The following is a 13224-nucleotide window of genomic DNA, read 5'->3' on the forward strand; positions in this document are numbered from 1 at the left end:
AGAGAGAGACAGAGAGACAGAGAGACAGAGACAGAGACAGACAGAGAGAGACAGAGACAGAGAGAGAGACTGAGAGACAGAGAGAACATTTGAATGAAGTCTAAATCAAAGGAAGATAGTTTTTCAGTTGGCTTTCTATGTAACAGATATTGAGCCTAGAACTACTACTTTGTTACTAATACCTGTGAGGAAACAGCTCAGAGAGGTTATGTAACATGCTGTAGGCCACACACACTGGCTAAATGGGCATTATATCCAGATCTAGTTGGCAATAAACCCTTTCAATAAAACACTGATTCTGGAATGAGATAGTGGTAGTAGGTAGACTATCTTAGTAGAGGGAGTAGTGAGATCAAAGATGAGCATAGAGGGGGAGGAAAAAGGAGGTGCATGTGGTGGGGGGGTGGGGAGAGGGAAGCAGAAGGAGAAAGTATGATTTAGGCACTGTGCATTAGAAATACATGATGCACATATTGGAAAATAAGGCAGAAAAATTGGGTTGTAATTCCCCATAGGGAAGAGGCCTTAAAAGTCATAGGGATGCTTGACGGTATTTTTAGGCAGTCATCAATTTAATATGGTTCTTTTTCTTTTTACAAATGGAATCACATTTACTATGTAAACATCTGGCCAGCAGTACATTTTTGTTTTGTGTTGTTTCATAGTTGTAGATTCATTTGGAAGGCAAGACTATAAGGATACTGAAGTGGACTTTGAAATTAGCATTGGATATAGTGATCAATTTCACTTGGCAGTTCATGGAGTAGATGATCACTTTACTGAATTGTTTGTGCTGTGAAATTAAGAACACATCTCTAGATTAGATAAGTTTAAGTTTAGTCAATGCTTTTTCTGGGACCCCATGGTATATTTTAAACTTTTGTTTTTCAGATACTGACCGAGCTTTGTCATTACTGGAGGAATACTGCAAAAAATTAAGAAAGCCTGAGGAGCAGCTGTTGAAAAATGCTGTTAGAAAGGTGATGAGTATTTTCAAGAGCAGCTTATTTCAAGCCTTGCTGGGTATGTATTGCAAAAACTACTTATAGTCTTAAAGGCCAGAATCAGGCTAAACAGTTTGAATAATGTCACAGATGACAAAGTCTCTCTCTCTCTCTCTCTCTCTCTCTCTCTCTCTCTCTCTCTCTCTTTCACATACCTATGATACCTTTTCTTTTTATTCAAATGGAAGATCCCACCACCCTTACTCTTACTTAAAAAAAAAAACAATTGCTGTAGAATAGAAATGAGGAATAGATTACTGAAAAAATATCAACATTGAAAAATACTTTGTGTGGGGATATGGGAAGACCAATGTGCCCAGGTGAGAACTCTGCAGAGTTAGGGACAGGCATCAAACAGAAAGAAAGGAAGTGACTCGTGGAACACAAATTCCCCAGAATTCTCGGCTCATACCAATGTCCTCTGTCCTCAGAACAAAGTTAAAGTGAAACCCTTTGTCTCTTGTACTTCTTTTAGAGGGTTTAGATCCAGAATTGAAAAGTTTATTCATGAAAACTCAATGTGTATCAGTGTGTAATGAAAGTATTCTGATAATCTTGGCCTTCTCTTTAAAGATATGAAAAAAAGTCAAGGCTGTGGTTTATTGATAGATGGCTTTTATACATCTATATTTTATACTTATTTACATTTCTTTAAATTGATCTCTTCAAGATGTCTTAAGAGAAAAAGCAACAAGAAAAATCAGTCAATCAATCAATCACCAGTCAATATTTCCTTCAATAAGAACAACAAATGGAACATTAAGACAATTCCATTTGACATAGGGTACTTTTTTTAGGGGGAGTCATATTTTTTTATTAGATTTTTTTCTTTATTTACATGTCATATGTTATCTCCTCTCCCATTTTCCCCTCTGAAAAAAAGAAAAAAAAAAAAGAAAAGAAAAGAAAAGAAAAGCTCTGTTCCCTCCCTCCTACCCCTGGCCAACAATCTACCCTCTCCTGCTTCCTGGCCCTGACATTTCCCTACACTGAGGCATAGAGCCTTCACAGGGCCAAGGGCCTCTCCTCCCATTGATGACCAACTTGGCCATCCTCTACTATACATATACTGCTAGAGCCATGAGTCCCGCCATGTGTACTCTGGTTGGTGGTTTAGTCCCCGGGAGCTATGAGGGTACTATTTAGTTCATATTGTTGTTCGTCCTAAGGGGCTGCAAACCCTTCAGCTCCTTGGGTCCTTTCTCTAGCTCCTTCACTGGGGACCTGACACAGGGTACTTTTAATTTTTTTATTTATTTAGCTTTTGAGCCAGGAACTGAGGTCAGCACTTTGTATGTGCTAAGCAACAACACACACACACAAAATGCGTTCGAAAAGAAGTCAATGAGTCGATTAGACATTTTCATCACATTTAATGCTAGCATGTGTTGAAAGTAAAAACAGGAATCTAGGAAGCTTAGTGTTAAAATAATTTCTTTTTTATTTATTAACATGTTATTTATGTTCAACTATGAATAGACCAACTGATAAAACCCTTAAGATTATAGTTTCAGTATAATTTTAAAGATTATTAAGTTTTAAAGACTTGAAAATCAATTTATTTAATGTAAATAGAAGTTGAAAAGCTTTACAAAATTATTTTACCTGTGGGAAAAATAATTCCTTTCATCTATTGTGGCTGGGAAGAATTAATGACACAAGCAAATATAATCATCTCAGCTGGTATTAAATAGAAGCGACTCTAAATGGAGTCTTACAGAATTTAAATAAACATGGTCATTAGAGAATAGTATTTTACAGAACATTTTGAACCACAGATTTATGAATTAAGTATTAATAGTGTCATTTAGTTGATGATTCATAAAGGCCATTAACTAAATGGAAGTGCATCTAAATTGATTCACATGATGTGTTTAGTTAAGACTGGCTGCCTTTGGGGAGCTTGAGCTTTTGAGAACTGGTTTAGGAAGAATATTATCAGATGACTTTAGATAAATCTACATGTTTAGAAATGTAATCATTTGATAACACTATTACCTAGAGAACAAGAAGGCACATGAATGACTGTCAACTGCATTTTGCCATTATTTTAACTGAGCAATAAATATCTTGGCAAAGAGCCTATAGTGTGGCTTGAATTTCTCTAATAAATCTGGAAAAGGCTATTACATAATAATCTGCATAGCATGTTGCTCTGGCTGGCCCTTTAAAGTCAGTTGGTCACATATAAAGCAGAAGACTGCTGGGTCTGGACTCAGTCAGAGAAGATGCACCTAACCCTCAAGAGACTCGAGGCTCCAGGGAGTGGGGAGGTCTGGTGGGGTGGAGGTCAGGGGGGTGAGGAGATCCTCATGGAGACTGGTGGGGGAAGATATGGGATGTGGAACAGTCGGAGGGTGGACCTGGAGGGAGATGAAGTCTGGACTGTAAAAAAAGATTAAATATATATAAAAATAAAGTCAGTTGGTGTTAAAAGCAAGTACAAAGAATGCAGCACCTCACAGCAAAACAGTTTTTTGTTGAACTCTATGTGGGAAGCAAAGAATTGATCATTAAGTTATTATTATGGACAATTTCACTGTATATTTTCTTAAGGTCTCCACCTGTGTCCTGAAGAAGATTCACATCTTTATAAAAGCATAGATAAATAAGATGTTGTTCATTGCCTATAACTTGATTTCTCCTCCCTCCCTGTACCTCTATTTGTTACAAATAATGAAAGATTTTGGCTTTATCCATTGGTCTAATACTCATATAGCCAAGGAATTAAAATAATACCATGAATACCTAGCTAACTTCATAAACAGGACTCATAATTCCAAAAGCTAACACAAATGGACAATGGAATGAAATGCTATCCTTGAGGGCTGTGCTGCAATATTTACAGGTGACCAGGAAACCAACCCTTTATAAGCACGTGAGGAACATTACTTTAGATATAAGTATTTTTTGGTTTTTCATTGTTTGCTTAAAATGATCTCCCCGAGACAACAGTCATGCTTTTCTAATTTTTAAACCACAATTTTATCAGTTTATAAGGGTAGTATACATTTTAGAATATTTTTGAGTGAATAAAGTAAAAGAATATAAAAAAAAAAAAAACCCCGTGATAAGATAGACTAACTTGTGGTAAATAGCAGGGCTAGCCTGGAGCATGGAGAAGTGCCTGATGCATGCCCTTTCTTCCTTGCCTCCGCAGTTCCTTTGTGGTTTGCTTTGACTTCGCATTCACTAGTAGCTCACCCTGGGATGAAGCACTTTGAAAGCTAGCAATAATTTTTACTGAACACATAAAGAAGAACATGACTTACTTATATATGATATATGTAAATACATAATCTTTTGCATTTATATATGTAATTCTTCCCTATTTTCTTAATATTTTGAGAGAAAATTAAGTAGCAGAAGATAAATTATTTTCATTAAAAACAACTTCATCCAAGATAGTATGTTTTATTTTAATTTCTACTTATTTATTTCCTATGCTGAGCAGAAACACACTGCAGTTGCAAAGGGACATTCATTGCTTGATTATGCGTGACTATTGTTAAAACATCTGCAAAGGGAAATTAATAAAATAATCTTGAAAATACTTCCATTATGTTTAAAGAATAAATATACTTACTATTGAACCCTCCAGTGAAATGGCTTAAGTATAATAAAAGACATTATTTTGAAAAGTTGAAAATCAGTTTATTATCAACATGCTAGAAGCTACATTTTTAGATGTTAGGGTGACATCTTGTGGTCTGCTCAGAAAAATATTATCCAATGGATAATCACAGTTTATAGTTATTACATGGTCGGCACTTTCCAGAGTGTGAATACAAGATCATAGTGTGAATCTTTAATATTATTAATAAGTGTTTAATAATTTTCATTCATAATAGTAAACAATCATTTAAAAATACTTGTTATGTGCTGGAGAGTTTTTCTAGGCAAAATGATGTAGAACTATATGAGACAATGTTTCCTTTTATGAGCAAATGAAGATGGAGTAGGAAACAGATATTATATAAAGTTATTTAATTATTAACTTATAATGGTGTTATGGCTAGAAATAAAAATGTATAGAGTTTTTATCATGCGTTTGTTTGAATTTAGAAATCTGTATAATCACATTATATCAATTCTTTTCATGTGTGTGTGTGTGTGTTGTGTGTGCGTGCGCGAGCAGTGCGTGTTCATGTGTGTGCACATGGGGAAGCCAGAGGAAGATATTGGATGTTCTGGTGTATAAATATGCTTATTTTCTTGACGTAGGGTCTCTGACTGAACTTGGAACTATGTTGCCAGGTGACAAACCCAGAAATCTTATCTTTACCCTGGAGGGTTGCATGCCTTCATAGCCATGCAGGAACTTTATGTGGGTGCTTGGGATTTGAACTCCTTCAGCGTGTGCTACTATCTTTTGAGCCATCTTTGTAGCACCCCATTATACTAGTTCTAATGTAATATTATTCCAAAGTAAGACTGACTTAAATGTTATTACACCTGTAACTATTAATAATTATGGTCCAGGCAGTGTTGGCACATGCCTTTAATCCCAACACTTGGGAGTCAGAGGCAGGTGGATTTCTGAGTTTGAGGCCAGCCTGGTCTACAGAGTGAGTTCCAGGACAGCCAGGACTACACAGAGAAACCCTGTCTCAAAAAACCAAAAAAAAAAAAAAAAAAAAAATGTGCATTTTAAGACTACAGTGAAGGGTACACATGTTGTACCAATATGTGACTTTAGATTAGCTCCACTCTAAGCTTTCAAAACAAGTTCTCACACTATGGCTTTTGTGTCAGCAGCACCAATCCCCCATCAACTTGTGTAGCTTTGTGTCTCACCTCAAAAACTACTAAAGCAGAGACTCGGCATTAGCTCAGCAAATCGTGTCTTAGTAACTCTTTCGGATGACTCTGAGGTGTGCCAAATGTGTGATCTAGATGCTTAGAAATCTTGCCTTTCAGGGAAGAGAACATGGTGTCTCAATGTTACTCACGAGCTTGGAAGACAATGATATTTCCTTATTCTTGCATATTGTAAACATTTGGTTTAGTTTTTAACATTCTGAAGTCCTTTGAGAATCCATAAATTTACAAATATTATGGAATCCAATTTCTCTTTAAAATAAATGGTATTCTGAAATATTTACATGATCCCCCCTTTGGACATTTAATGATAGTTTCTATCTGTGTTGCTGTGAATAGAGAAAAGCGAAGACACGTGGAGATTCTTCTGTTAGGTAATATGCAAAGGTGCACTCACTAGGCATTACTTGCGTGTGCTCCAGCGCATCAAAACTGCATATTATAGATTTCCAAATAAGCCTTGAAGTTTTCATTATGCGTATTTGTTATGTGTCCATGTATGTGTGTGCATGTGTGCATGTGTGCATATTCACTGGCATGTGTGCCATGGCAAGCATGTGGAAGTCAGAGAACAACTGTGAGAATTTGCTCTCTCTTTCTGCCTTGCAGATCCTTGGAATCAAGCTCAGGTTGTGAGGCTCCGTGGCAAGGACTAAGTCACCCCCATTGCCTCTTGAATAAGTATTTATCGGTTAACATAGGGAATGTTATATTCTTGGATACTAAAGTCTATAGTGGCTATTTTTTTTACTCATTTAAATAAATCAAGTAGGGATATTCCAGTAATAACAATCTGAGTAATAATAGTCACAATGTATTTATGAAGTTTCACTTAGTCACATAGACATGTGCAGATGGATGCTATGAAGTCCAAATCTAGGACCTTAGGGGAAAATTGGCCCCTAAAGTAATATTAATACATATGCACAAATGTTGTCAGTATATCCTTGATAATTAGACTCTAGGGGTTGAAACAAAGTGCTCCAGGAGTTCAGAGGAGCCTGGGTGACTGTAGAATCCTGCTGGGAAGGGGTGCTTTTATTTAAATTCAGATCTTGTCTGTGATAGGACTTGCGATAGAAGAGAGGCTAGAGAAGGGTATTTTCTCATCCTTTCAATAATCCATTTATAAGACATTATTGGAACACTGTGCAATTCTATTACACATACTTGAGAGACAAGAATTAAATGAAATTGTATAAACAATTTATATTTACAATTCCTGGAAGTGATACATAAGAAGAATGGAGGCTTTGATGAGTGAGAAAGAGGCTTAACTTTAAATGCGCGGATTTCCTTAGGAAGTGGCCCCTGAAACGCTGAAAATGACACAAATTCTATGACAACGGGACTTGAGAAAGTGGGCATGACTGGAGATGCTTTTTGATATTTACAGCTTTAAAATGTCCTTTGTATGCTGGGTAGGGAGTCTTACTGGATCGAGATCTTTACATTAGAGAATAAAGAGTGTGTGAAGCATAAAACATGACTCAGACAATTGTTTTAGTCCACTATGTTAAAGAGCTACAGTCTGGGTGAGAGTCATTGAGTGTCTCATGCCTGGAAAGATAAAACATCTCCTGTTTGATGCCTTGGATCAAATACTATCAAGAGGTTTCAATGCCATTCTTGGTTCAGGACTTTGTGTATTACTGCAAGATTTATGTCACCAGATGGCACCATTTAACTAAAGTTATGTGCTTGGGCTGCTTATAAAGTGGTTGCTGCTAAATGGATGATGCTTGGATTTTTGCTATAGCTGAAACAGGAAAAAATGTATTCTGATGGCATATGAGACTTGCCTTAAAGACAGTCTGACTCGATGTTTTTTGGAAGCATGACAGAATCTGCTGATTTCTTTTTGGTATGTAGTGGAAGAAAATTTGAATCTGGTCTCCACCATCAGTATGTGGCATCTGGCAGAAGGAACACTATACTTTTTTTCCTATTTGGGTTTCCTATAGATAGCATGCTCATTTTATTAATATTTTACCCATGAATCACTTGGATGTTGAATATTTTCATGGAGTGTACATATATTCATACATATACACACATATATAAACAGAAAGACAATCTTATTATTTTATTATTATTTATTTTTATTATCTTTAATCTTTTTTTCAGTCATTATCCCTTTTCCAGCCCCCCCAACAGTTCCTCATCCCATTCCTCTTCCCCCATCTCCAAGAGGATATCCCCATACACCCATATTCCCCCACACCCTGCCAGGCCTCCGCATTCCCTGGAGCCTCAACTCTCTCAAGGTTGGGTGTGTCTTCTTTTATTGAAGCCAGACCAGGCAGTCCCCTGCTATATATGTATCAGGGGCCTTGGACCAGCTAGTGTATGCTGCCTGGTTTGTGTCTGAGAGATCTTGGGGGTCCAGGTTAGTTGAGACTGCTAGTCTTCCTATGGGTTTGCTTTCCTCCTCAACTTCTTACAGCCTTTCCCTAATTTAACCAAAGGGGTCCCTGACTTCAGACCATTGGTTAGGTGTAAATATCTGCTTCTGTCTCGGGCCTCTTGGAGGGCAGCTATGCTAGGCTCCTGTCTGTAAGCTCACCATAGCATCAGTAATAGTGTCAGGCTGTGGAGTCTCCCTTTGAGCTGGATCCAAATTTGGGCCAATCACTGGGTTTCCTTTCCCTCAGTTTCTTCTCCATTTTTGTCCCTGCAGTTCTTTTAGAGAGTAGCAACTCTGGGTCAGAGTTTTTGACTATGGTATGGCAACCCCATCCCTCCACTTGATGCCCCTGTCTTTCTCTTGGAGGTGGATTCTACAAGTTCCCTCTCCCCACTGTTGGGCATTTCATCGAAGGTCCTTCCCTTTGAGTCTTGATATTCTCTCACCTTCCAGGTCTCTGGTACATTCTAGAGAGTCACCATACCTCCCACCTCCCAAGGTTGTATATTCCCATTGATTCTGCTGGCTCTTAGGGCTTCACTCCTGGTCCTTCCCCCACCCCTCCATACTTGATCATGTTCCACTTCTCCCCTGCCACTCCCACTCCCCTCTCCAAACCAGTTCCCTTCCTCCCTCTGCCTTCTGCTTTCTTCTCCCTCCAAAGTGGCATTGAAGCATCCTACTTGGGCCCTTTGACTTGTTAACCGTCTTGAGTTCTGTGGATTATGTCCTGGGTATTCTGTACCATCTGGCTAATATCCATTTATTAGTGAGTACATACCATGCCTGCCCTTTTGGGTCTGAGATACCTTACTCAGGATTATATTTTCTAGTTCCATTCATTTGCCTGCAAAACTCATTTTTAATAGCTGAATAGTATTCCAATAGTGTAAATGAACCATATTTTCTGTATCTATTCTTCTGTTGTGGGACATCTGGGTTCTTTCCATTTGGCTATCACAAATAAGGCCACTATGAACATAGTGGAGCATGTGCTCTTATGGCATGGAGTGGTATAGCTGGGTCTTCCGGTGGATCTATTTCCAATAAAAAAGACAATCTTTAAAGATTATTTTAGAAATAAATACTTTAAGATGAGCTAACTAAGGATGGCAACAATAGCTAAAGGCGGCCAACAGAGTGTATATTCTATTGAATTATATAATAAATAAGTGTAATATAGACAATATTTTAGTATAGACAGTTATCACAAGCAAAGGAGCATTTGTCACTTGGTTATTGTCCTCTTAAGCACAGTCACTTTTACCTCTCATTCCTGTAGAATGTGCTAAGAGCTTTGGGGTATCATGTACTATGCAGTATTATTACTCACTAACGTGTGTTCTCTCTCTGGAGCCCACAAGCTTCTTGGAGATAGGGCCTTGGCTGGTTCTAATGCAGCTGGTAGAAAAAACACATTAAACTTATTTTATTTGAACAAATATGTTTCAACTTCTGCTCCCTAAGAGACACTATGTTAGGCTCTGGGGACGTGTTAACAAGGCTAGGAGACCTGTTTTCATGGTGTTCATGGTCTGTTAAATAGGACATGCTTTGAAGCAATGAGTATTCTGATGAGAACTATTTGAAGGAAACACATAAAACCACGAGGAGTTGCTTCAACTGATCAAATTCATCAGTATACTTCCTGTTCTTCCAGAGGATCTGAGTTTCATTCCTAGTACCTACATCATGTGGTTCACAACTGCCTATAATTCTTATTTTAAAACATTTTTGATTGTTCTTTAATAACTTTGAATAGCTTGATTTTTTTTCCTTTTTTAAAATTTAATTTAGTTTTACTTTATTCACTTTACTTCCTGCTTACTGTTCCCTCCCAGTCTCCCCCTTCCACAATCCTTCCCCATCTTCTCTCTCCTCCTCTGAGTGTGTGCCCCCCACCCTGTATCTCCCCCAACCCCCTGACACCTCATGTCTCTGTGAGGCTAGATGCTTTCTCTCCCACTGAGGCTAGACAAGGCAGCCCAGCTAGTAGAACATATCCCCATGTATAGGCAGCAGCTTTTGGGATAGCTCCTGCCCCAGTTGTTTAGGACCCACATAAAGGTCAAACTGCACATCTGCTATATATGAGTGGGGAGGCCTAGGTCCAGCATGTTTATGTTCTTTGGTTGGTGGTTTAGACTCTGAGAGCCCCAAGGGTCCAGATCAGTTGACTTTGTTGGTCTTCCTGTGGAATTCCTTTTCCATTTGGGGCCCACAATCCTTCCTCCTATTCTTCCATAAGAGTCCCCAAGCTCCATTCAGTTTGGCTGTGGGTGTCTGTATTTATAAGTCAGCTGCTGGGTGGAGCCTCTCAGAGGACAAAGTGTTCCTGTCTGCAAGCACAACAGGGTATCATTATAGTGTTAGGGATTGATGCTTGCCTATGGGATGGGTCTCAATTTGGGTTATTGGTTGGTCATTCCCTCAGTCTCTGCTTCCTCCCCCATGCCTGCATTTCTTGTAGATAGGATAAATTTTGGGTTTAAAGTTTTGTGGGTAGGTTGGTGTCTCTAATGCTCAACCGGGCTTCCTGTATGGAAACAGAAGGTGGCCTCTTCAGGTTCGGTGTCCCCAATGTGATGAGTCACAGCTGAGGCCAACCCCATTAATTGTTGGGCATCTACCTTATCCCAGGTCTCTGGCGATGCCACCCTCCTCCTCACCTCTGTCAGGTGCAGATTTCAATTCATTTTCATGACTATCTAGCCATCTCTCAGGTCCTTCCCCACACCTGAACATGAATCTCCCATTCTCCTCCCCATATACCCTCCTCCCTTCCAGTTCTTCCCTCAATTTGCCTCTTATGACTATTTTATTACCCCTTCTAAGTGAGATTCAAGTGTCCTTGCTTGGGCCTTCCTTCTTGTTTAGCTTCTTTGGGTCTGTGGAGTGTAGCATGATACCTGTGTTTTATGGCTAATACTCAATTAGAAGTGATTATATACCATGCATGCCCTTTTGGGACTGGGTTATCTCACTCAAGATGATATTCTCAACTTCCAACCATTTGCCTGCAAAATTCTTGATGTCTTGGTTTTTAATAGCTAAATAGTATTCAATTGTGTAGCTATACCACATTTTATTTATCCATTCTTCAGTTGAGGAACATCTATGTTGTTTTCAGTTTCTTGCTATTACAAATAAAGCTACTATGGACATAGTTGAGCAAGTGTCTTTATGAGATGTTGGAGCATCTTTTGGATATATGCCCAGGAGTGGTATAGCTGGATCTTGAGGTAGAACTATTCCCAGTTTTCTGAGAAAAAACCAAATTGATTTCCAAAACTTCAGACCAATTTCTCTTATGAACACTGATGAAAAAAATTCTCATAAAAATACTTGTAAACTGAATCCAGGAACACATCAAAAACATCATCCATCAAAATAAAGTAGGCTTCATCCCAGAGATGCAGGGATGGTTCAATATACGAAAATTCATCAAAGTAATCCATCATATAAACAAACTGAAAGAAAATATCACATTTATCTCATTAGACTTTGAAAAAGCCTTTGATAAAATCCAACACCCCTTCATGTTAAAGGAATTAGAGAAATCAGAGATACAGGGCCCATACTTAACATAATCAAAGCTATATACAGCAAGCCAATAGCCAACATCAAACTACATGGAATGAAACTTAAAGCATTTCCACTAAAATCAGGGACAAGACAAGGTGTCTACTCTCTTCCTACCTATTCAATGTAGTACTTTACATTCTAGCCAGAACAATAAGACAACTAAAGGAGATCAAGGGGATACAAATTGAAAAGGAAGAAGCAAAGTATTGCTATTTGTGGATGATATCATTGTATACATAAGTGATCACAAAAATTCTGCCAGAGAATTCTTACAGCTGATAAACACCTTCAGCAAAGTGGCTCGATACAAAATTAACTCAAAGAAATCAGTAACCTTCCTTTATACAAATGATAAATGGAAAGAGAAAGACATTAGGCAAGCCATATCCTTTACAAGAGCTATGAATAATATAAAATATCTTGGTGTAACTTTAACCAAGCAAGTGAAAGATACAAATGACAAAAAATTCAAGTCCTTGAAGAAAGAAACTAAAGATATCAAAAAATGAAAGACCTCCCATGCTCATGGATAGGTAGACTTAACATAGTGAAAGATGCTTATAACCCTTAACTTCAGGGAAATCTGATGGCTCTGGTCTTTGTTTAACTACACATATTCTCTCCCACACACATGATTAAAGATAGGCAGTAAAAATAAATCTTTAAAAAATGTTTGGAGTCAGAAGCTTAAGTAATAGATTTTTATTTTTATTTCATAAGAAATCATAGATGCAAGTATGTTCTAGTCAATGTTTCTGCAATTATTCTAGTTCTCTCTCTCTCTCTCTCTGTGTGTGTGTGTTTAAACATGGCTTTTTTGCTATCTCAGACCCCACATTTGAGACAAGAAAGGGATAAGAAGGAGAAAAGAACATCCATAATTATTGTTCTTTCCTTATTAAAAAACAATACTATCTATATCATGCAATTTGGTAACACCATTTTTAAAAAGACTCACCAAAACTGGGTCACTTGGTCACCTTTTAGGGGATTCTAAAAGATGAAGGAAAATATTGTCACCTTTTGTTTAAAAGATGCACCTTACATAAGCTGTATATTTTAGCTGGGAAGAACTATTTAATTTATTTGATAAATTTATACTTTAATTTGAATTAACAGTTACTGTTTCAATCAAAAAATGTTGAAGGCTTGTGAAATGTGTGGCTGAGCCACAGACACAATAAAAGCTGTAATTGTATTGCTCCATGCTTAATATAAGTTGCATTTGGGCCACCAATCAGGACAGCATGAAGATCACCTTACTGGTTCCCACTTCTTTGTACCCTTTTTACTCTTTGTATTGAGTGTTGAAAAGACTTATCTATAAGAAGGAGCAATAGACCCTGGCATTCCCCTACACTGGGGCACAGAACTTTCACAGGGCCGAGCTCTTCTCCTCCTATTGAT

The 13224-nt window shown here is 37.9% G+C and overlaps 1 protein-coding gene across 4 annotated transcripts in view; it reads left to right on the top strand.

Annotated features, from left to right (window-relative positions):
• The window catches only part of Dlg2 (discs large MAGUK scaffold protein 2), a 1953494-nt gene that overhangs the window by 28151 nt on the left and 1912119 nt on the right, over positions 1 to 13224 (top strand). For all 4 annotated transcript variants that reach the window (XM_031387347.1, XM_031387348.1, XM_031387349.1 and 1 more), the window contains exon 2: positions 892 to 1023. In XM_031387347.1, coding sequence (XP_031243207.1) covers positions 892 to 1023 — 132 coding nt within the window. The remainder of the gene's footprint in view (positions 1 to 891; positions 1024 to 13224) is intronic.

The sequence above is a fragment of the Mastomys coucha genome, unplaced genomic scaffold, assembly GCF_008632895.1.
Source record: "Mastomys coucha isolate ucsf_1 unplaced genomic scaffold, UCSF_Mcou_1 pScaffold21, whole genome shotgun sequence".
NCBI classification, from domain to species: domain Eukaryota; kingdom Metazoa; phylum Chordata; class Mammalia; order Rodentia; family Muridae; genus Mastomys; species Mastomys coucha.